The sequence below is a fragment of the Hemitrygon akajei genome, unplaced genomic scaffold, assembly GCF_048418815.1.
Source record: "Hemitrygon akajei unplaced genomic scaffold, sHemAka1.3 Scf000062, whole genome shotgun sequence".
NCBI lineage: Eukaryota > Metazoa > Chordata > Chondrichthyes > Myliobatiformes > Dasyatidae > Hemitrygon > Hemitrygon akajei.
Genome location: NW_027331948.1, coordinates 5,220,235 through 5,245,821, shown reverse-complemented (window position 1 = coordinate 5,245,821; position 25,587 = coordinate 5,220,235). Strand labels below are relative to the sequence as shown.

General features: G+C 43.3%; 1 protein-coding gene across 1 annotated transcript; it reads right to left on the bottom strand.

The window, feature by feature from the left end:
* Positions 1–16,927: 16,927 nt before the first annotated feature.
* Positions 16,928–18,291, bottom strand: LOC140721814 (muscarinic acetylcholine receptor M2-like). The gene is given in 2 exon segments (XM_073036620.1): positions 16,928–18,147; positions 18,150–18,291. Coding segments are annotated over 2 exon segments (1,362 nt in total).
* Between the last annotated feature and the right edge of the window lie 7,296 nt (positions 18,292–25,587).

Sequence of the window (25,587 nt, the reverse complement as noted above, 5' to 3'; positions counted from 1 at the left end):
GAGCCAACTCAGCAGTGTGCGATGAAGTTCAGACGTGGTAAGGAACATGTGAAACCGCTAAAAGCGGCTGATGTTTTGAAGTACCTATATTCTTTTCCCTTCGGAAATTGAATGGTTTAACCACCAACGTGCAAAATACCCGGACGATCCAGTGGGTCATGCAAGATCTGTAAAAGCGAAAATTAAATCTTTCTGATCGGATTCCATGGCATCGTGTGAAGAAACCGCTGCCAACGGCAGTTGCAGAGTTCAAAAGAAGCGAGCCAAGCGAGCCTTCTGTGCGCAAATGGGAACCGGGAGTCGAGGATGAGAGGAAGACATGCGAAGCAGGGGAAATAAACTTGCTTTGATCTTCGTAAATGGACAGGGGCGGAGGAAGCGGGGCCTTTTACAGTATGGGGACATTGTTAATACAAAGGTGACAGGAACGCGGCTGTGAACTTCGCCGATAAAATTGCCACGTTATCCAGGCTTTACACGTCAGCCGAAAAGCTGATGGTTTCAGTACAAAATTGATTTTTCGAAAACGCCCTCGGTAACGAGTTGACAATTATTCCTTCCCAAACACTGCTCATCTTCCGGTACCGAACACCGTACACTTTCACCTGGCGTGCATGCGTGTGAGGTAATTGCTCCGCCCGCCTTACACAATTTAAACCTCTGGAACCGAGTTGTCTGAAAAGGTTTATTGCTCTCTATTTCAGGCTTATCTCTGCCCTGAGACCCATGGACCGGCGAGACAGTAATTCGCTCATTCTTTTTGTTGTTCCCCCAGTGAATTTAGTGGCGGTAGTGATCTTGTCCAGGGGAAAGTGTGGCCTCTCTACATGCACCACTCGCTACCTGGTGTCCATGGCAACGGCGGATCTACTAACCATCATCTTTGAGGTTATACTTTGGCGGATCAGTTATTATTTCTTCCCCGGGACTTTCCTGGACATTACCCCCGTGTGCAGTGTGATCTCTGCCCTGGGATTTGCAGCCATGGACTGTTCGGTCTGGTTTACCGTCACGTTTACGTTTGATCGGTTTGTCGCCATCTCTTGCCAGAAGCGGAAAGCAAAGTATTGTACCGGGAGAACTGCGGCTGTGGTTCTGACAACAACCGGCGTTCTGCTCTGTTTTAAAAATGTACCCTACTTCTTTACATTTCACCCTGTGAAAGTGATTGGCAATATACCCTGAGAATGTATTACAAAGCCAGGCTACTATGCGGATCGCGGCTGGCTGGAATATAGATGGCTTTCCACCGTTCTAACGCCGTTACTCCCGTTCGCTTTAATATTATTGTTCAACGCTCTGACAGTCAGACATATTTTAGTGACTAGTCGCGTCCGTAAGGGGCTGAGGGGTCAGACCAAGGAGGAGAACTGGAGTGACCCGGAGATGGAGAGCCGGAGGAGGTCTGTGATCTTGCTTCTCACCATCTCCGGAAGCTTCATCATCCTGTGGTCGGTGAATGTTGCTGAATTCCTTTATGACACCATTGCCGGACTGAACCCGAATAATTACAACGATTCGGAATATATCCTTCAAAACACCGGATACATGATGCTGACATTAAGTTGTTGCACAAACACTTTTATTTATGGGGTGACTCAGTCCAAGTTCAGAGAGCAGTTCGTCAGCGCGGCGAAATATCCGCTCACGTCAATTATTCTATTGATTAATAAACAAAATATCTAAGTGCTTCTCAGAGGCGGTCGCAGAGTTTTCCATCTTGACACTACAGAACTAGCGGTCATCGGTGTGCATGACAGTGAGGAGAGACGCGGCACAAGAACATATCTTAAGAATTCTCTGCATTTCCAATACTTCCTGTGAACCCCATTTGTTCCATGACGTCTATACCTGTTATACATGTAACCGTCAGTTTCGGCTGGCGTTAGTCTCGGCAGACAGTCTCTGGCCCCGTCAACCGTAGGTTATCTGAAGTGAAAATATTTTTGTTTGGGTGGATGGTGCGTAACTGGTTCTACCGTCACAAATCAGAACCACGAATTAAAAGGCAGTGCACCATATGCTATTAAACGATTTAGCTTTATAATTTTTATCTTTTTCTATAGGGTTTGTAAAGAAAACAAAAGCAAGGCCCATTTTAATGAAACAGTCCAATGTGCACATGTTGGAGTTCACGGTTTCTCTTCCGCTGGCCCTCCATCGATTTTCACAGACTTAGTCGACTCCCGACCAAAATCCAAGTCCATTCCGTCCTGCTTGCTACGAGCTTTCCTTTCAGACCTCTGCTCCATTCAGACGTCTGCCGAAGAAAAGACCTAGATCACCTGCTACTCAGCACACAACAAAAAAATTCTCTTCATTGGACGGCGCACATTCCAAAGCCCCCGGTGTCTCTAGCCATACACCAAACACTGCTACAGAGAAACCATTACATTAGCAGTGAAACCTTTCTTAGGTGTTACATTCACATCCATCTTATTCTTATACAGCGCGTCAATGTCTCTGAAAAACCAACGTTTCCCTAACGATGTCAGCATTAGCATAGCATTTTATTTTGACAGGAGAACAAAAGCACTTTACTTCTGGATGTGTATCCCCTAAGGTACATCTCACTTTAGCTATCGCTTCTCAAATTTCAGCGTGGATTCTAACAAATTATGATCGCTTGCCCAAAAGAGTTCCATTATATCAAGCATTCTAATCAATCCCTGTTCATTCATTGGGGCAAGGAAAAGAGGAGACAGAGATTGGTGGGAAAGAGGAGGTAGAGGGGAGAGAATGAAAATGAAGAGGGCGAGTGGGAAGAGAGAGGTGAGACATGGATAGAGAAATTGAGAGCGAGGGGGAATGTCATACAGTGAGACATAAGGGGCGAAATACAAGGCGGAGAGAGTCGGGTGGGAAGTGAGATGAACATGGGAGAGAGAACGAGGAAGGAAGAGATGGGTAAATAGAGAACTGCAGAGAGAGGATCCGGAGAGAGACGACTGGGGAGGGAGAGTCGAATGAGTGACGCAAGGAGAGAGGGGCGGAAGAGAAAGAGAGTTGCGATGAGGGGGTCGTGGGAAGAGAGGGCCGCCGGGGACTGAGAGGCAGGGAGGAGAATTGAGTTTCGGGGCAAAGAAAGGTGGGGAGAGAGAAAGTGAGAGAGACGTGAAGAGATGGGTGGGGAGAGAGAGACAGAGTAGTGAGAATTGGGAAAAAGGGTCTGGGGAGAAGCTGAAGAGGGAGAAGGACTGGGCTGTGCGGAGTATGTGAGAGACAGTTGGAGAAAAAGTGAAGCGGGTGACTGCGGTGCGAGTGCTGGGAGCAAGAGAGAACTGGGGTAAGGACTGGAGTACAGATAATGGGCGGAGAGTGACTGAGAAATAAGAGTGTTACTGGAATAGGAAATACATACTGTTTGGGAGAGAGATACGTTGAAGAGAAGAAGTGGGCAAGACGGGCTAGAGAGGCCACCAAGGAGTGAAGGATTTGGAAGATCGTACAGAGAAAGAGTGAGAGGAAGGGTGGCAGAGTGAGAGAGAAAGAGAGAGAAAGAGAGAGAGAGAGAGAGAGAGAGAGAGAGAGAGAGAGAGAGAGAGAGAGAGAGAGAGAGAGAGAGAGAGAGAGAGAGAGAGAGAGAGAGAGAGAGAGAGAGAGAGAGAGAGAGAGAATAATGATGAGAGAGATGGACTGAAGGCTGCAGACAGAAAAAGTGTTAAGAGGCAAACTAGATCAGAGAGACGAGAGTAACGTGAGGGCAAGAGGGGAGACCGAAAGAGGAATAATGGAGAAAGACTGGGAAAGTTTGGAGAGGATAGGAATGGCTGAGGCAGAGAGAAAGAGGGAGAGAGTGAAAAAGAAGGGGATATTGACACAGAGATAAAGGGGAAGAAAGAAAGTGTGGAGAGACAGATAATCTGGGAGAATGAAAGACTGAGTTGCCGAGAAGAGAGACTGGAGAGAACATGTTGGTGTGGAGTGATACGGACGGGACAGTGCGAGACCGATGGGAGAGAGGGCTGTGGGTGCAGAGAGAAATGGGGTGATGAGAGAGTTTTGAGATGGGGAGGGTGATCGAAGTGGTGAAAGTTGGCCGAGGAGCGAGCGAGAGCGTGGAGAGACTGGGCCAGAGAGAGAGGTGGGAAAGAGTGACTGCAGGGCTTGACTTTGGACCTTGAGAGGATGGGGAGGGGAGAAAGAGACTGGCGGAGAGTGAGCGGGTGTGTCGGGAGAAAACGGCTGATGGTTGGGGCGAAATAGAGACCGGGATTGGACAAGAGACGTGGGAGAGAGAGAGACCATATGGAGGGGTGGAGGAAGTCTTTGATGTGGGAGGAAAGGGAAGTATGTGCCAGAGTAACGGCTTTATACGATGACAGGTTGGAGGACTTTCCTTTTCGAAAGTCATTCTGGAACTACAGCTCCACAATTATACAGTCCTCGGAAATATTCAACTCTTTCCGTCTCGGTGACCACCTCTCTTCTCGTCTCCATGTTCTCACTCCTCTCCACCCCTTATCCAGAATCGCCCAAGCTCGAAACTGTCTTCGTGATAATCATCCTTCCCACTGGCGGCGTCAGACATTTTTTCTTGCTGGTTCTACAGTGGGGCTGAATTATTCAATGATGGTGCTAAGGGATGGTAATGTGTATTCGCAAGGCCAGACGTGTGGCGTTCAAAAGTCAGTTTCAATTATTAAGTGCCTATTATATTTTCATCTATTAATTAACAAAAAAGTGACAATTGATAGATCTAGTATAGAAGTGAACTGTGACAGTGTCAACAGCACCGGGACAACCCGGACCGCACACAACATAAACAAACAAACCAACAGCGCACAATATGAATCACGCTCCAATCCCGCAATTAGCGTCAAATGAGTGTTTTTCAACTGAAAAACACAACATTAACCCACAAGGTCCACTGCTATTCGCATTGCATAGACAGACAATGGCAAAGATACACCGTTATTAAAGACAAATAAGGCAAGCAACAGATGCAGGGCTTTACCACTAGTTGGACAAATCGTATTTTAACCATGCAATACCTCAATTAATTTGGCTACTGAATTTAAAACAAAAATCAACAGAATCACCGTTTGGAAGTCTAAGCAAAACCAATAGGCTTAATTGCAGTAAAAGTAACATTCTAGCATTTGCAGGAAACATAAGTACTATGGGGCATCCACCACAAAATAATATTTGTAATCAGCATTAGTCTCGGCCCAAATTTTAAAGAAATCAACGGCAATCACCATTGATGTTTTCAGAGAAGCACACTCCGTCTGTTGCTGTGATTGGTGGCGAAAGCATCAATGATTTGCTGGATACCAAGTGTTTTGGTCTTCCGGCTGTTCATGGCCAACAGGGCCAAGCTGCTGTTCCAAGCATCGCCGCTGCTATCCCTTAGTAGTTTTTGAGGCGACTGAGGCAAGAGAAAGTCCTCTTGCACAAGGTAGATGTCACAGGCAGTCAGTAATATGCAGATTAGTTTGTATAAATCTACAAATGCATCGCGGTAGCATCTCATTAGAGCTAGAAATTCCACTATGTCATTTACCGTCTGTCCTTGCTTTTGTTTTGTTTCCGGCAGCCGCCGAACCTGATGTAGCTCTGCAGTCAGGTTCACTTCAGTCACTCTATAGTATTGGGCCACTGGCCAAAGACAATTCTTGTCTAGGAAGAGCTTGTATTTGGGACTCAATGCTGACACTCCAGTCAGAACACCCCCAGTCTCATTTGAGAACCGTCTTTTCATTTCAATCAGAAGTCTGTCTATAACTGGATAGAAACAGTGCTTACAAAGGTCATCAGAGGATGAGACAGGTGTGCGTTCGGTTTGGGCCTCAACAACAAAATCATGTAGCCGGCGGGATGGCTGGGCCCATCTCCTTTCATGTCACCTGAAATCAATGTTTCTTTAGTTCATGGTTGCCTAACCCGACACTGGTAAGTCTGCAGAGAGATCACTATATTTTAGTGGGGTCAGTGATGGGCCTGCATTACTAATGTCGTCATCAGCATGGTCAGCAGTGACATTGTCAGTGTGTGCAGTAATTGTTCTGGAAAGGCAGCGATAACATCAGTGCTGTCGCTGAGGTTATTACAAAATAAAACAAACTATTTTCTGTGTCAAACTGACATCTCTATTTGAACGACGAAGCTCCGCCTGTGATCGTACTGCAATCAGTTTGTGTCCTTCGTGCCTGCTTGGTTCCTTTTTCCAGCTGTGGCTGTCCAGGAAGTGACAGAGATGGGGGTTCGGCTGTTGGGTCCAGAAATGTTGAAAATGCAAAATCCTCTGGTTCTTTATTTCTCAATTATTGGAACAACAGACTCATTTATATATGTTTTTAAAATCCTTCGAAATTTGAACTTCTTTCCATTTTACAAAAATAAATACCACGTGAGCCTGTAATGGCGAACAGCAGCGCGTTGACCAAATATCTTCTCGAATATTGTTAATCTCATCGGTCATGCACAATAAGCCTTTCTTGCTTTTCTACACAAACATGTAGGAACAACGAAGCAGACACACACCTTGCAAAATATTCAGAAAATGTGTTTCAACCTGTTAAATGTCTGCTTAGTCGGACACAGGATACATTCAAACATACTTGAAATATTCCTCATGGCACGAAACCGCAGAAAAGTGCAGTATCCAGCATAAAGCTGCACACACCATTACACAGTAAGTGAATCAGTAACAATACTTTTCGATTCCCCGATCGGGCCACAACTCCAGCCAGTGAATACAACTGGCACATGTTTATGAACCTCCGATTCTGTTTCAACTGATCCGCACAAGCGTCCAGATTTAAATTTGAATGGATAGGTCATAGAAATTAACGTCAGAGGACTTCAGTGTAAATGCACCGTATTCTGTTTAGTCTTATAGATGACAATCTGTGTCCGGAAGTTGAAAATGGACAGAAAGCTGGACAAGAAGGATATTTCCTCCTCCTTCTGGTTTCACCTGTTACCTTCTACAGTTTGTGCCTATTCATTTGGTTGTGTTTCACTTTACTGCTCATCTGCGGTGACCTGGCCTCTTTATTAGTTTCCTTGGAGTTTTTCCTCTCAGTCAAGCAATATTTACAAATTTTGACAAAATGTGTTCGGAAAAAAAACAGTCTTATGTGATTGTACACAAACATATAACTGAGCGTATTTCGTAATTCTGCAAGTGCCAAACTGTAAGGGGTTAACTTCATCTCATCTGGACTGTGATTAATCGGACAAGAGATGTGCAATAATTTTCTCTTGTTGTTCTACACCACCTGCTTGAAACAACAAAAAAATAAACATTTATTTCCAGCATACAGCACATTTTTCCCAAAGGTTTAAGAAAACCTACCGTATATTTACATGTATAGAGGGTATTTTAACAATTATATTTACTATTCTATTCTTGGTATGAGACCTCAGTGAAAAACATATTGGTTGTGTAAAGGTGTCAGTGATAAAGACTATACATTCTTGGTGGTTCAGATTATCTGACTCGACTGAACACAGCTATAACTGATTTTGTGTATGAGGATTTTTTATCCGCGAGCCCACTGAACAATATCCGGATTTCATTTTATGCGGACAGACTAAGTAAAAGTGTGTAACAAGACTTACAAATAAAGGACGCCGAATTTAATTTATACATACGAAAATATAAATGTGCCCGTGTCTCGATATATAAACACGGCCCAATGTGATGATAGAGTAAATAAAGAGTGAATATCTCTCGTTAACAACCGGGTCAATCCTAATATCAGTACAACAATAATAACAAAAGCCGAGGTTCAATGACTTTATGTTCCACTGATGCTCGGGTACTCGTTGGTACATGGATAGTTCATCCCTCTCCTCAGAACTGTAGAACCTGTAAACCGAGTCCATAACGATAATTGCATGGAAGTTCTATTCACGTCACATAGTTATCTGCTGCTGTGCAGGGCACTATAAATTACATTATTGATTGCACGTTTGAGGTATTGATTCTCCAGTTTGTAATTTGCTGCGTCATCAGCATTTTATTCGCTGCAAGGGAGCCGGCTTTGAGAAATAAAGACATAAACTGTATGTTCTGATACTCACTGACTGTGTGGACAGTGATGACAGGGTATCGACCCAAACTTTGTGATTGTGCGGAGGGGCACTTTTTTTGTAAAGAACGATGTAATTATATGTTATGTCCTTATGGTCAGGCATCTTACTTTCGCTGTGTCCATCATGAGACTGCGAGCAATGAAATTACCAGTATTTTCAGAGATGGTTCTGAATAAGCAGTGATATGTTCTGTGAGAGATGGTGGGACCGAATGAGCTGTGATAATATCATTGCAAAATTGAGGAAACTGGACAAGTAGTGACATTATTTATGTGGCCGGTGGTATGTCAGATTAAGCACTGACCGGGTTCGTCAGTGATGTGCCTGTAGAGCTCTGACAGTTCTGTTCACTGCAGTAGTGGATCCCTTCGAAGCAGGGAAATAACCCAGTTGTCTCCTCACAGCTCAGGAAGGGAATCAAATTATCTGTCTCCTAAATGTATCCTTCTCAGTCTATCTGGTTAAAGGTCCATTTATCGATCTAATATCGATTCATATCCGTCCATTGGCGATAAACTGAAAATCTTATTCTTTAATATAGGCACGGAGACTATTTTTATGGAATATACAGAATCACAACCAGAAAACAGATACCAGCAATGATTATGAAAATCGTACAAAAAACTCTATTACCCTTTATTTAAAAATATTATAAACATTAATTGGTTAGGCACTTCTGGTGGCGGGCTTTTCGTGCTCCACACAGTGGCAGCTCGTACATCTTTCGTCCCTTGGTGCCATCCAGAACTCACCGGTGGCTCGAAGTAACAGTCTGCATGTGACAGTGGCAACATCCTAGTACACTGCGTCGACAGGCGGGCTAAACCAGTTGAGTGTAGCCAGGAAACTTCAACCCCAGTAAAATAGGGAGTTGCCTACCCCGGCATGCGAAACCAGTTCCTGGAGTGGACGGATGAGATCAACTAACAGATAATAACAGATTAGTTGGTTACTAGTTCCTGGATTGATGTTAGCATTTCAGTTTGACATCAGATCCATTCCTCCTCACTGAATTATATTTCAATTATGTACACCACCATGTTGACGAAACAGGTCTGCCTGATAGATCTATCACTAAGACAAACACGATCACTAGTCAAGGGTTGCATCGCTGTAATTAATCTGCATCTCTTAACCAGAACATGGTGTAAGTTTCATACCACAGTGACCAAAATCCATCCTGAACATTTTGCCTCATTCACGGATTCACAATGTAAGGCAGTCATTTCAAATAATGATACTTCAATAAAATGAGAAGTCCATACAGTTTCTGTGCATGCATATTGAAGGTATTAACGAACACATATGTCAAATGACGTTAATAGAAGTCAGAGAGACATCAGATGAGGGTGGTACATGTCAGTTTTACATTCATTTCATTCAATCACAATGAAGAGAAACTAAATGAAGGCAATGATGTGGAAAGTAAGATGCAACAGGCACCTTACTTTAGCCCTATTGTCCCATGAAAATTTAACAGTAAGGTATTGTTAATTATTCACTGGCACTGACCCGATGGATAAGCATTTCCACTTTGATACATATTTGAATGAAATAAGCACTCTGCAAATGACCTTGTCTAAGAGCAAGGCAGTAATCATAGAAGGTAAATAATTACATATATTAAGAGTGTGCTGATCAATGGTATTGGGAAGTTTGTAACCTACAATTCAGCATAGCATCCAGCGTTCAAAATCTAAAAAAGCATAATAGTTCAAAAGATATCTTGTTTTTGATATTCTAAAACAAGACATGATCAACAAATACTGTGGTATTCTCTACTTATTCGACCATAAATCTGAGCTGTAAATCTTAACGTAGGATATTGAGTAAGGATACAGTCAAGTTACTAGTTTTCCTCTCAATATTTATTGAAGAAGATAAATTAACTGTGCAGACTTTAAGGTAGATTATCTTTCTGAATACATTTATTAAAATAATAGCAACTTTATTATTTATGTTGCATGTGGCATCTCTTCCTGAGGTATAGTAAATGGAGCTCAAATATATGTAGGTATTAAAATTCCATACAGTTGCAGCATGACAAAGGTACAGTCCCTTCACTGCCAACTGAAAACAATAACAATTTTATGTATGTTTGGAACAGGTGGCAGGTTTCAGGGAGAACATAACTCTTGATACACAGATACCTGATACACTGTTTCTTCTTGATGTTTAGGTGGACGAATTGCTTCTGAATATTCCTTGCAGTTATCAAAGCCTTTTAGTGTTCATTCCTTCCTCTCCCTTTTTGAGTTGCTTGCCCTCTTTCTCCAGGCCCTCACCTCATTCTTCATCATGAAAGAAGAATGGCTCTAAATCCCCGTCATAACTGGGATGAACTGGTTTCTGCATAAATAAAAGACAAAACACAAGTTCACCAATCCCTGTGCACTAGCCCAAGTCTAAGAATTCAAGAAACAAACAAGCTCCTGAGACATCCAATTTACAGCAAGCAGAAATCAATCAACAGCTTCGAGACTCCTCGGTACCGATTTTTCTTTTCAAAACTGGACAGCTATTTCAAAATATCCTGATGTGCAATGGCAATAAAATCTTTCATTCCTTTAGACAGCTCTACCGATATAAAGGTTCATTCCTTTCGTCATTGTGATAAGTGTGTATACAGTGCAGTGATGCATTCCTATTTATCCTAAGACACCTGCACTGATAACACTACAACTTCTAGCACAGCAGGCTATCTTGAAATACTCAGACATTTTTTGAAAATCCCAGCTTAGTTGAGACTACGCTGAGAGATTTGATTTATTTCTGATTCGTGAACTGGAAGTCCACAAAGGTTTGGTCGTTTCTAATGTTTACACTTGGGAAGAGTACAGGGAATGATGTGCCAAGCTACTAAGCTTTTGGCTTGAATTCAAGGTTTTTGTAGGCACCTGTTTCTCCCAGATAATGTTGGTGGGGTGTGGGGGGGAGAGCGTGGTATTATTTTTGTATGCAGAATGAGCAGAGAACATGGAGAGAAATACAAGTTGTTTGATGAGAGAGGAAGCTGCGGGAGACAGTGAGGGAAGTCTCTCAGAAGAAGGGCTTTCATACAGCAATTCTCTGAAACTCAGTAAGAGAACCAGTCTCACTCAAAACTGTCACCTTCTCCAGCCATAATTAGAAGCTCAAACCTGAAGAGACAATACACTGGCTGTCACCTTCCTAAGTGAGAGTCTCCAATGCCAGAGAAGCAAGAATGGAATCTGTGAATAGCTTTGCGCAAGCTTCGTCACTGTGCAGGGTGATCAGACCACAACTCTGCAGATATCATATTAAAGCTCCAGATGCCAATCTGGCATCCACAAGCCCCTTGCTTAATGGGATACGCCTATGGCATATGAAAGGCTGGGAACCCCTGATCTAGGTGTAACTTGACCAAAAGGAATTAACACCCTCTTGGTGACCAGACAGTGGACGACCAATCAGTGAATTGACACAAATAAATGATGGTGCCTGGAGCTGTCCAAAGGCTGTTTTCTATAATGGTCTGCTGCAGCCTGCAGCTGAACCAACACAACTAACCAAAAAACAGTTATGGGAGTTCAAGGGTTAATCCCTACAACATGTTCTGCAACACAGGGATTCCTGCACACACAAATGCCACATGGCTACCAGACAAAAATGTGAACTGGCAAACAACTGTTGAGCTGCAACATAGATTGTTCTCACCACACCTCCCAGGTGGACCTCTGCAAATCACAGCAGAAGAAAAAGGGGGAAGGTTTAAGGGGAACATGAGGGGAAACTTTTCAGTCAGTGGGTTCTGTGAGTGGTGAACGAGCCGCCAGCACAAGAGGTACATGAAAGCTCAATTTGAACATTTAAGAGAAGTTTGGATGGGTACATGGACGGTAGAGGTATGGAGTGCTGTGTTCCTGGTGCATGTCGATGGGAGTAGGCAGTTTAAATTGTTCGCACCTCCTCCTAGATGGCCTGAAGGGTCTGTTTCTGTGCTGTATTTCTTTATGATTCTATGGCTCGAATTCTGCTGTGTGCCTCACTGGCTTCCCTTTACAGGGGTTCTGCTTTTTTTAACCAGCTCCCCGTCAAGCAGCTGGACGCTAAGAAAAAGTGGTGGGGAGGTTGGGGGTTCAGAAGCAGAACTGGAACAAGAAGAAAGAGAAACAGAAGCAGAATGCTTGGCCAGGTTGAATGCTCATCCATTTCAGTACCAATTCATCCAACTGCAGCAGTAAAACACATCCTCATTCACTATTCTGTAAAAACGTATTTAGCTGCAACATGAAATACAAGCCAATACAAAATAAATATTCCAAACCGGTTTTATCAATCCAATCTTGGCAAGTGGAATAAGAACACTTTTTTACCCTTAGTGACTTTACCTAAGTGGATGGCGACAGAATAGCTCCATTGGTCAGCTGGAGCGGACGGAGGCCAACAAAACAAGTTAGTCACCATAAAAATCTAACTTACTTATCCAAAGATAGGTAAGAAGGTAGAAATCAAAATTGCCATGGCAGAAGGCGTCTTAAGTACATAATACAGACGCACTTAAGTGGAGACTGAATAGAGTTTGTGAGGAAGAACATACATTTGTCTGCTGATGGAGACACCTCCCTCTCCCTCATTAGGGAGAGACAGAACCTGCGGTATGTCGAAGACTGGGTGAAACTCGAAGTCTTTGGGGTAACTGCAAGTCTGTGTCTTTGCTATTGCTTTGCTCACACTTGACTGTTTGGTGGCGGTGCCGATGCTTGCTTTTTTGTCGGTGGGGGAGGGGGAATTATTGCTTGCAACTGCTTATGCACGGCAGGGGGACTTTGGGGTTTTCATGTTTAACTTTCATTCATTCTTTGAGGCACTTCTTTGTTTTGGTGGATTTTTGGAAACATAAAGCATTTCAGGATGTATATTGTATACATTTCTCTGACATTAAATTCGACCTTTGAACCTTTGATGTAATTATTGAAGAAAGTTGGGAGGAGATTCATGCAGAGCAATATCAGCGGTAGGGCTGGCTGGGCTGAATGTAAGGAACTTTAGTGAAGGAGACTGTAAATAGCTTTAGTGTGCATTTGTGGGTCTGGAAGGCTGTCTCTGAGCTGGACCCTCCCTTCAAGATAGGCATCATTTCTGATGAGAAGGGCTCCTGATTATCCTGTGAGGCTGGGATATCCTTTCTCATAATGACAAGACAACTGGCAGAATGACAATGGTGGGATAATGAATGCAGTCTTTACTGCACAATGCCACTGCTGCTCCCTCCACATGACAGTCCAGCTACCCCAGCACTGTGAACGAGATGAGATTGCTGTATTGCTACAACATCCTGTCATTGCTTTTGAACATTATTATTCCCACCATGCTGGCCAAATCCTGAGTTTAGACAGTGAAAATCTGAGCTTTCACATCAACACACATACACTTGGTTGGAGTCTACCTCTGCTGCGGGATCGGGATCTGAGTTATCATCTGCAAGGCACTGGGTCTTCAACCCAAAATGAGGTTCCTTAGCATACTGTGAAGCAGTGGATGGGCTCCAATCTCTTTGCAAGGTTAATGTGGATTCCTCCATGCTCTTCGACATTGCTCACATGTTTTCTGGAATCAAGAATTTCACCTTTTTAACCTTCTTATCCGCGAAAGTCCTTACTTAACTCCCCTTTTCTCGAACCTTTCTGTGATCTACTGAATTATTCCAACATTCCCAGCCCAAGGTACAGGCTGCAGGCCCAGAGACACTCCACATGCAAAGGTACACCGCTGAACCCATCTCTAAATAATGTACTCGATTTTATTACAGACTAAGTGACTCGGTGCCATCATTTAAATTCCTTTCCATCACCACTTTACTAGAGTGTGATTCCTGGCCAGCTGAAATGGACCCCACAGGAGTAGCAAAGTTTTGATGGACACGGGCAAATGTAAAAGATGTATTTTTCTTTTAAAAAATTGGTAAAACAGTTATACATTCAGTAAAACAGGAGATTTTGTGGATTAAGTGAGAAGTAGAATTCGAGAAGGGTTCGGCATTCAGCCGAGGATTAACCATTGACCGAATAGATTATTCCCACTAACAAGACACAGCGCCTCTCTGTGAGGACATGTGATGCAATGTCTCAGCCATTCCAACTACTGCTCCCTGTCTAATACCCCGGATCGTATGAGAGGGAATGAATTATTCTGCTTTCTACAAGACTATTTGAATACTGTGTCTGTCATTGTTGAATTGTGTGCAACCTGTGAACAATAGATACAAGACTTAACACTTGTGCAACTGTGCTACTGAGAGTATGAATGCTAATTATGAACCTAGTTGACGACGGTGATCAATGGGACGATGGTTAATGCGACAGTGGTGCACAATGGATGTCTGATGCAAACACGTGGAAATCTGCAGATCCTGGAAATTCAAGTAACACACACACACAATACAGGCCAGGCAGCATCTGTAGAAAGAAGCATAGTCGACGTTTCGGGACGAGATCCTTCGTCAGGACTAACTGAAAGAAGAGATAGTGGGAGATTTGATAGAGAGAGGGTGAAGAGAGATCCGAAATGAGAGCAGAAGACAGGAGGGGGAGGGGATAAAGCTCAGAGCTGGAAAGCTGATTGGCAAAAGGGATACCAGGCTGTAGAAAGAGGGGGATCAAGCGACGGGAGGCTGGGAAGAAATAAAGGGGGTTGGAGCCCCGGAGGAAGATGGAGAGCAGGCAAGAAGTATTGTTTGAGGGACAGAGAGTGAAAAGAGAGAGTGAAAAAAAGGGGGAAGGGGAAATAAATAAATGAATAAATAAATAGATAGACAGATCAATGAATGAATGAATAAGGGTTGTGGTAAGAAGGGGAAGAGGGGCATTAACGAAAGTTAGAGAAGTCAATGTTCAGGCCATCAGATTGGAGGCTACCCTGACGGAATATAAGGTGTTGCTCCTCCAACCTGAATGTGGCATGATCTTGACAGTAGAGGATGCCGTGGATAGACATATCAGAATGGGAATGGGAGGTGCAATTAAAATGCATGGCCACTGGGAGATACTGCTTACTCTGGCAGACAGAGTTTAGGTGTTCAGTGAAATGGTCTCCCAGTCCGAGTCGGTTCTCACCAATATTTAGAATGCCGTCCTGGGAGCACCCCACCACCAAGAACATATTTCCGCCCCTCCCCAGTTTCATACCCCCGATCGCTTCCCACCGATCTCCCTCCCGGCACTTATCCTTGTAAGCGGAACAAGTGCTACACCTGCCGTTATACTTCCTCCATCACCACCATTCATGGCCCCAGAGAGTCCTTCCAGGTGAGGCGACACTTCATCTGTGAGTCAACTGCTGTGACATACTGCGTCCAGTGCTCCCGGTGCATCCGCTTCATGTTCTCGTTCTGTTCATGTGCCTCGTCCTGTCCTTGTACCTCGCCCAGCCCAGTGCTGGAGTTCCGCCGTCCTGTCCTGGATTCTCACGTCTAGTCCTATAGCCACGCCACGACCTGCAGCCACGGTTTGTCCTCGCCTAGATCCGTGTTCCGAGCCCGAGTCAAGACTTAGGTTTCGGGTCCTTGTCCAGTCTCCGGCTCGGAGCCCTAGCCCAGGCTCCAAATTCCTAGTTTTACGTCCGTGTCCCTTGTCTCTAGACCAAGTCCTAGCCCAGACTCTGAATCCTAGTCTCGTCCAAGGCCTGTGTCAATGTCCAGCGTCAGTCACTCCTATCTTCCCTTGCTTTCTTGACAAACCTAGCCCTGTTACTAATCCCTTAGTATCTGTGTCTTGCATTTGGGTCCGCCACCAACGCCCCCCTTATGACAAGTTATGATTAAGTTACGAAGCAACCTATTAGAACTAATAACTAAAAGGTAATAAGGTGTGTATCCATTAGAAACACAAGTTTATTAAAAGGGCAGAATACAATTTTTTATACTGAGTGATATTATAAAAATGAACATTACCCCTTGAATGTGCCCATGTTGAATTTTATAATTCAGTCAAATGGCATTAATTGTGCCATTGGTTAATTGGGGAAACTGCTCATTTAGGACAATACTTAATGATAAATAAATAAATTGCTAAAAAATTGCATTCCTTTGCTTATTAGGAAAACTATGCTACTTAATTGGGTCAGGAATTTGTTGCCAAATAGGTTCTAACTAGCGTCAGTCAGATGCAAGTTATGTGGCCATTATACACTACGCTGTTATTAAAACAACCGTTTTAAATAGCATCACGAGTGTGTTCGTATTCAAAGAGGTACGATGATTAATCTAAAGGTATCAGCAATCATCTTGAATGTCACAATTAAAATGAGGATATGGAGGTTCCAATCATCGATAGCACTGTTTGAAAGCTGTCCACTATCTGCACTTGGTTTCTCTGATAATTTATTTATTTACAGTCAATCAAAAGAACACGTCAGTGTACACTTAATGAACTCCAGCATAATAATTAGGAACTAATGCAGTTTTATATACTGCAGTGATTTTGGTTGTGTTCTAATTTATTCTGTATTTCCTTTAAACACATAGTACGTTACTTATTTATATGTAAGTTTGTCTTTTTTTTATACTTTGTTAACTATTTCCAGGAAACTTCGGCTCACTGGGGCAACCATTTAATCGGGCCAAAATGTACAATTCCTCGTGTTCCCCAATTAACTGGAACGCACTATATTTGAAATCTAGGCAGATTAATTTACGATTTCACACAGAAACATTATAATAATCAGCACACTCGTCATTTAAACAGAAATAAGAAATTAAGTGGACAGAACACAAGTGTGCTTTCACCATATTACAGATAATGTCTATTTGAGCCATAACTTAGCGTGCTGAAAATTTTTCTTATATACATTTATGATAAACATTGTGAAAGTCATCTATACCATGTATAAAATGTTCATGGAGAGGAGCAGGTTGTTGATTTTATCTTGGTGCACCAATGTTTTTATATTGGCAGAAGAGAAGATGTTTGAAGGTTTTCTTGAAGGTAGCATTGCATAGTGCATAGCAGGCTGGGTTGAGAGTACTGTTGATGTAACAGAGCCAGTATCCCATACTCCAGACTGTGTTAGGGACGCAGACTGAACATAAAGTGTTAATGAGTACCATGACACTGTATGGGGTCCAGGTGATGATACATGCCAGCAGAATAGCCAAGATGGTCCTGGTCACCTTATTCTCCCGGGTTACAGCTCCGTTCTTTTTCTCAGCAGGGGTCTTTGTCATTTTAATGATCTTGTGGGCTGCGGCGAGCTCTCTGTCTTTACCATTCTTGGTGCTGTTGTCTGACACCATTTCAATTGTGGTAGCACAGTAGTCACTCTTTTGGGATTTCGTGACGACCTTTATGCTGGAGAGCTTGGAGCTGCAGTTGCTAAAATGTCTTTGTGCACTGGAGACCTTTGTGCTCTCATCAATCTTTCCTTCCTCCTTCTGGATGGAAGGGACGACACTGAGGGAAGACGAGGGATTTGAGACCCCCTTTTCCTCTCCTTGGCCACAGTGATCCGTCATTACTTCACCAGCTGCCTTGCCATTTTGTACTTTGACATTCTGCAACCCATCAGGTGCACTTGACATGTTGTTATTATTCGGTTTCATTATTTTGCCTCGCTCTGGACTGGGAGAAATGGTGCCTTTGTTTGACTCTGGCTGTTTCTTATCCTTCTTGATCCGACTCTTGCTAGCACGGGATATGTGCACATACAAAATAGTCATGGTAATAACCGGTAGATAGAAGGATGCTATTCCAGTGCCAAAAGTGACAACTGGATTTGAGAAGAACTGTACATAACACTCACCCTCTTCAACAGTCCGCCCACCTACAATGAACTGCCAGAAGAGAATGGCAGGAGCCCACAGGATAAATGACAGCACCCAAGCAGCTGCAATCATCATCAGTGCCATCTTGGTGGTTCTCTTCACAGGGTAGCTGAGAGGCTTTGTCACACAGAAATATCGGTCAAAGCTGATGATAAGAAGGTTCATGACAGATGCATAACTAACAACATAATCTAGAGCCAGCCATAAATCACACACCACTGGGCCCATGGGCCAGTAGCCAATGACGATGTAAATGGTGTAAAGATTCATAGAGAACACACCAACAATCAAATCAGCACAGGCTAAGCTGAAAATAAAACCAGAATGTTTCCGATAATGGTCACCAGACTCAAAGATAATGCTACAATCACAATGAAGATTAGTTCAACTGTTTTGTAAGCGCTTCCTCTTTGAATGTCTGATAGGTTGCTGAGAGATGAATTTGTCTGCGTTGAATTAGCCATCCTTTCCCTCTGAGTTAGCAATGAAGTGGCCTAACCGTAGAAAATAAGAGAAAAAGGAGAAATATTAGCAACAAGCAATAAAGGATTTCTAACTGAAGTCTCACCAGCAAGAACACAGAAGACCAGCTGTTGTAAAAAACTTCAAGATTATTGCTGAGAGACTTATTTATAAACAGGAATCACAGAGATCATCTTATGTACGTAGAATTAATTATGAATTAATAGTTAAATACTATTACCTAACCGAATGAAGATGATGCCCGACATTGCAAACACGTTTTCATTAGATTGGTCCACCTTTATGCACTTAAAATGATGGGAAACCTCTGATCCCTTGGTTCCCTTATGTACACGTGCCTTAAACGCAAAAACTATATGAATAATAGAAAACCGAGAAAGGGCGCAAGAAAAACAGATGCACAGGATCATCCCTCTCCTATAGCAGGAACAACCATCCAAACTCCATAAACTTGCAGTCAAAAGTAAAAATGAAGCAAAGTACCGGAAGGAGAGAAGAATCTGGGATTGAGTTACGTCAGATCAACAGCATGTGTTTCAAAACAGAATGTTAAGGATCCATGTTAATGGTGATTTAACACTGTTGATTTCCCCTAGTTATGAAACCCATGGGAAGGCTAAGCAACGATGGTCTAATTTTCTTGAAACTAATAGTCTATGAGGGGAAGTTATGATTTGTAAAAAAATGATAGTTGATACCTGAAGCTAAGGGGCACCAATATCCTTGTGGGCAGGTTTGGGGGAGCTGTGGAGGATGGTTTAACCTACTTAGGCTGGGAGGATGGGACCTGGAATGATAGATCTGAAGACGGGGCAGTTGGTAAACAAGTAAATGCAGTGTGTAGTGAGACTGTGAGGAAGGACAGGCAGGTTGCAGTCACTGGGATGAGTTGAAGTCTAACTTGGCGGCAAAATTGAAGAGAGTAAGGAATATATGCCTGAAGCTGTCATATTTGAAAGCTCACTGTACAGTATATGGAATGAGGTTGAGGTTAGAGTTTGCAGTGATGACATCGTGGCCATCACTGAATCGTGGCTGAAAGAAAATCATAGTTGGGAGATTAACGTCAAAAGATAGATTGTATAGAAAGGACAAGCAGGTAGGTAAAGGGGATGGAGCGGGTTTGTTAGTAAAAAATTAAATCAGATCCTTACAAATAGGAAAAATTGAATTGGAAGATGGAGTATTCTTGTGGGTAGAGTTGAGAAACTGCAAAGGTAAAAAAAGACCCTGATGAGGGCTATATCAAGGCCTTAGAACAGTGGCCTAGTGGTGGGGTACAACTTACAACAGGAGACAGAAAATGCATGTAAAAATGGAAATATTGCAATAGTCGTGGGGTATTTCAATATGCAGGTAGATTGAGAAATTCAGGTTGCTGCCGAACCCCAAGAGATGGAATTTGTAGAAAGCGTACACGTTGGGTTTCTGGAACCGCTTGTGGTTGGGGCCACCAGGTAAAAGGCAATTTTGGATTGAGTGCTGTGTTATGAACCAGATTTCATTAGAGAGTTTAAGGTAAAGGAACCCTTAGGAGACATATATCATAATATGATAAATTCACTGTGCAGTTTGGGAAGGAGAAAATAAAGTCAGATATATTAGTATTTTAGTTGAAACAAAAGGGATACTGTAACAGAAGCATGTGAGAGGAGCTGGCCAAATTTAATTGGAAGGGGACAGTACCAGGGATTACAGCAAAACAGCAATGGTTGGTGTATCTGGGAGCAATTCAGAAGGCGCAGGATAGATACATCCTCAAGTATTCTAAAGGGAGGATAAGGTGGCTGACAACGGAAGTCAAAAACAGCATAGAGGGAAAAAAGAGAACAAACAAATACAGTAAAAATTGTGGGAAGTTGGAGGATTGGGATGATTTTAAAAAAGCTAACAATAATTTATAAAGAGAGATATGAACATAAGTTAGCCAATAATATGATGATACCAAAACAATTCTTTCAGAAATATAAAAAGTAAAGGAGAGACGAGAGTGGATATCGGACCACTGGAAAATGATGCTGGCGAGGTAGTAATGGGGGAACAGAAATGGCAGACAAACTTAATACATATTTTCTGCCAGTCTTCACTGTGAATGACACTAGGAGTATGTCAAAAATCCAAAAGTATCGGAGGGAGAATTAAGTGTTGTTGCTATTACTAAGAAGACGGTGCTTTTGAGGTCGAACGTTTGAATGCTAGATAAGTCACCTGGACCAGATATACTAGACTTTCGGGTTCTGAAAGAGGTAGCAGCGGATATCGTGGAGGCATTAGTCATGATCTTTCAAGAATTATTATGTTCTAGAATGGCTCTGGAAGATTGGAAAAAAAGCAAATATGACTCCACACTTTAAGGGAGGGTGGCAAATGAAAGAGAATTATTAGCCAATCATCCTGACTTCAGTAGTTGGAGGTATTAGGGTCATTATTAAGATTGAGGTTTTGGTGTAGTGGGAGGCACATGATAAAGCAGGCAAAGTCAGAGTGGTTTCCTTCAGGGGGAATCATGCCTAACAAATCTGTTGGAATTCGTTAAGGAAAGAACAAGCAGGATAGACAACAAAAAATCTGTGGATATTGATTGCTAGGAGTTTCAGAAGGGCTTTGACAATGTGCCGCACATGAATGTGCCGCTTAATCTGCTTAGCAAATTAAGAGCCCATGGCATTACAGGAAAGATACTAGCATAGATAGAAGGTTGCCTAACTGGCAGAAGAGAAGGAGTGAGAATAAGAGGTCTTTTCTGGTTTGCTGCAGTCTATTAGTAGTGTTCCACAGGGGTCTTTGTCGGAGCCGATTCTTTTCACGTTATATGTCAATGATTTGGGTGACTGAATTGATGGCTTTATGCCAAGTTTCAGTATTACACAAAAAGAGTTGGAGGTAGCGTTCAGGAAGTTAATTATCTGAAGAAGGTTTAGACAGACAGGGAGAATGAGAAGATGGAATATAGTGTAGGGAAGTGTATATATAGCCATGCATTTTGGTAGAAGGATTAAAGGCATAGACTATTTTCTAAATGGAGAGAAAATTTAACAATCAGAGGTGCAAAGGAATTTGGGACTCCTTGTTCAGGATTATCTAATGGTTGACTTGAGGGCTGAGTCTGTGGTCGCTTTCATTTCAATAGAACTATAATATAAGAGTAAGGATGTAATCCTGGGGCATTATAGCCATTGGTCAGACCAAACATTGAGCACTGTGAGCAGATTTGGGCCCCTTATCTAAGAAAATATGTGTTGGCATTGGAGAGGGTCTATAGAGGTCCATGGGAATAAAAGTGTTAATCAATTAGGAGAATTTAATGGATCTGGGCCTGTACTCACTTGAGTTTAGAAGAATGAAGAGGGATCTCATTGAAACCTATCGAATATTGAACTGCCTCGATAGAGAGGATTTGGAGAGGATGTTTCTTATACTGGGGGAGACTAATTTTTAATTAGTTTCCGGTATGCCCAGTTATTTGCAGCTTGAAACATTTCTTCTCAATTTCCGTTACACCTCTGACAGATTTGTGATGTTTATACAATTATTTTAAATCAGCAAAATCACAAAATGCTGAATGAACTCAGCAGAGATTTGCTAGAACATTGTGACTGTTGCTTTGGATTTCCAGCATCTGCAGATGTTTTCGTCTTTTTTTCTACATCGGCAACGTGCTCATTTGTCCGTTGCTAACACGACGTTCATCTGGCTGTTATATCTCTGTTCGTATCTATGTTTCGTGTATGTGTGTGTGTGTGTGTGTGTGTGTGTGTGTGTGTGTGTGTGTGTGTGTGTGTGTGTGTGTGTGTGTGTGTGTGTGTGTGTGTGTGTGTGTGTGTGGAGAGAGAGAGAGAGAGAGAGAGAATGTGTTTGTGTGCATATTTGTATCTGGCCAGGAAGATGTTGAAGCACTGAAGGGCAGTTCAAAATTGGAAACCGCAGGGGCAGAAGTTCGGTGTACGTCAGGCGGTGTCGGTGCACCTCGTTTACAGATCTACAATTAGTCAGCAAATCCCTGAAATCTGTAAACGTGACTGCTCCGTGATGAAGTCAGTCTTTGTCATTAGAGCTCCCGCATTATTTCCTGTGGATGAATCACTGCTTAGACAACGCCCAAGAATTTTTGGTGCAGTTGTCTTCAGTCGGCCGAATACTTACATCAGAGACAATGGATTTAAATTAAAGTATTTGTTCAAGTAGCTGTAACGAAGAAAGCTAGTCAGTGGTGCAACCATATCTCAGGAGACCGATACTTTCTATAAATCAGCGCCGTTCTGACGAAATCAGCTCAAAGTGTCTGCCCGAGCTGTGGATTTGGGAGTAACAGAATTCGTACATTCTCACTGAAATGGATAATTCTCTCATCTGGCAGATAGAGGAAGTCTACTGTCCTTTTATTTCAGCCTTTGGAATTCCCGGTAGGCCGCAGTGTCACCTGCCGTTGGTGGTAATTGAAGTTTAATTATAATATTGTGATCGCTTCTGTCGCTGGTTTCCACTGTCACCTATCCAGTCCCGGTGTTCTGCATTTCAGGAATGGAATGGAAACACCGGGAATGTGTATTCTGGCATCCGGATCGAAAACAAACTGCTGCAGGAATTTAGCGAATCGGCCAACATCTCTGGAACTGAACGGGTTAGACAGCATTCTTCCAGCTGTTTATGTTCAATAATTTGATGTTCTGGTTTCTGTGCTTTGGTCTTGTAGCAGATGCCCTGTATTTGGGAATACTGGGTTTGCACAGCCCGCTGACACTAAGCGAATTGATTGACTGCAGTTGCACTTGAACGGTTTTCTGAGTTAGGTGCAACAAAAAAACTATCTTTTGGTAGTAACAATTTAGCGAATGTGATGAGTTTTTTTTTCTTTCAACTTTCTGTTCCCTCTCTCTCTCTTCCAGCGAACTTGGTGGCGATTGTGATCCTGCTCCGGGAAAAGTGCGGTCTCTCCAAATGTGTCACTCGCTACATGGTGGGAATGTCAGTGGCCGATCTCCTGGTCGTTATCTCCGATCCGCTGCTGCGGTGGACTGCATCGTTTTATTTTCGCCGATCATTCCTTTTCATCACTCCTGTGTGCAGTCTCGGTGGATGGCTGGTATTTGCGAGCACTGCGACCTCTGCCTGGCTGACTGTCGCTTTCACTGTCGATCGATTTGTGGCTATTTGCTACGAGAAGCTGAAAGCAAAATATTGCACCCAGAGAACGGCGACTGTGGTTGTCGGGACAGTGAGTGTGCTGACCTGTTTGGGGAGTGTCCCGTGGGGCTTTATATACGAGTCTATGGTACCAATTGATAGTGTTCCCTGGTATTGCGCTCTTACATCGAGTTTCGAAAACTATCACTCACGGGCTGCATTTGAATTGTTTTACAACATTTTAACCCCTTGTGCCCCATTCTTTCTGATTTTGCTGTTCAATATACTGACTGTCAGGCGGATTCTAGCGGCCAGTCGAGCCCGTAAGGGGCTCCGGGGACAAAAGAGTGGAGAGAATGGTACGGACAGGGAGAGAGCGAACCGTCGCAAATCCATCATTTTGTTCTTCAGCATATCCGGTAGTTTCATCTTCTTGTGGGTAACACAAGTGGCATTTTATATCTGTCAACGAATTTCAATGAGTTTGCTTTATTCTGTCCCGGACCCCTGTTACATCGCAGAAGAGATCTCCGCGATGCTGCAGGTTCTCAGTTCCTGTACCAACACTTGTATTTACGGACTGACTCAAAGCAAATTCAGAGAGGAACTGAAGAATGCGGTGAAATATCCATTGAATCGGATTTTTATGAAGAGAGTTAGAAAACAAACAATGTGATGAACAGAAATTCAAAGTAAACATGAGAAAATCTCTTAGATCCTCGAAGACCAAAAACAACACATACAAACTCAGAATCCCAATGAATAGTGTCGGCCCATGTTTGTTATTATCCATAGAATTTTCCTTTGCATAAATTCTCCCTCTCTTATTAAATTGAAAGTTCAGGCGAGCCTGTTACCCCTGCTTCCCGGTTTTGACAACACTGCCTCATCCCTGAGTATAATTTCGTCTGTGTGAAACACTCCTGCTCCTGTTGTGACCCGTCATTACGTACACGCTCTTTTTCTCCTCCTTCTCTACCTATAGGTTCTCATTCCCTCTGCCACCTTCAACTGTCTTCCAGCTGGAGAACTTTAACTGAGCTTTAGAACACAAAACCCCGTACGGTAAGAATGCCGATACTACTACAGCCGCTGCCAGAGCGGGAGGGTGCACGGCTTCACAACATCTATCACGATACCGTAAAGGCACATACCTTTATGACTGCTGTCAGCAATTGAGCGGTGATGGAGCGCCGGGAGGGAGCGCAACAGAGAACCGAAGTGAGAGACAGCAGGCGAGTGAGAGCAAGAGAGAGACTGATAGAGCGAATTATATTAGGAAGTTGGTATGGCAATATTCTCAGACGTGTGGATAACAAGGAGGAGGAGACTTTAGGTCAAAGAGCGGTTAAAACCTTTGGGGATTTAGTCAATGAGGCGACCGACACACATTCAGGCAAACATGCAGTAACAAATTGTCATCATGGTCAGCACACACAAAGTGAGCTGGGGGATAGGGCCAATCTCTCTCTCCCCCTCTTCCCACAGTCAATCTTCCGGGACCCCAGCCACTGTCTCTCGCTCCCAAAGGTCTCTGCCCCTTACACCCTCCCCTCTGGATCGCTCTCCACACAGACTTTCTTCGCTCCTACTCTCTCTTTCTCTCAGTTTTCCTCCATTATCTCTGCCCCTGGTCTCCTTGTCTGCTCAACATCTCTCTCCATTTCCCTCTCGCTCTCCCAAATCGGTTTCGCTCTCCCAAGTCTCTCTCACTCTCGGCCGTGTCTCTTGCCCCATTTCCACTCACCACAATCTCGCTCTCCCCGTCTCTCTCTCCCCTGTCTCTTCTCTTCCAGTTTCATTCCCCGTCTTCCTGAAGACTCTCTCCCCGATTCTCATTCTCCCAGCCACCCTCTACAGCATTGCTCTCTCCCCGTCCCTCTCAGCCCATTGTCCTACTCTTCTTCTATTCTCTCCACCTCGATCTCTCACCGTCTTCCCTACATGCTGCCCTAGTGTCTCTCCCTCCTACTCTTCTCGTCTTTCTTTCCCGTCTCTCTCTCCCCCAGCCTCTCGCCGTCAGACTTTTATCCTCCCCAAAGTCTTCACGGGTAGTGCTGAGCATTAAAAAAATTGCCGGGTTTCTTCATTGTTACCTTTTCGTAAATACTCTTACTGTACTACGATTGAGAAATGGTGAGGACAGGAAACTA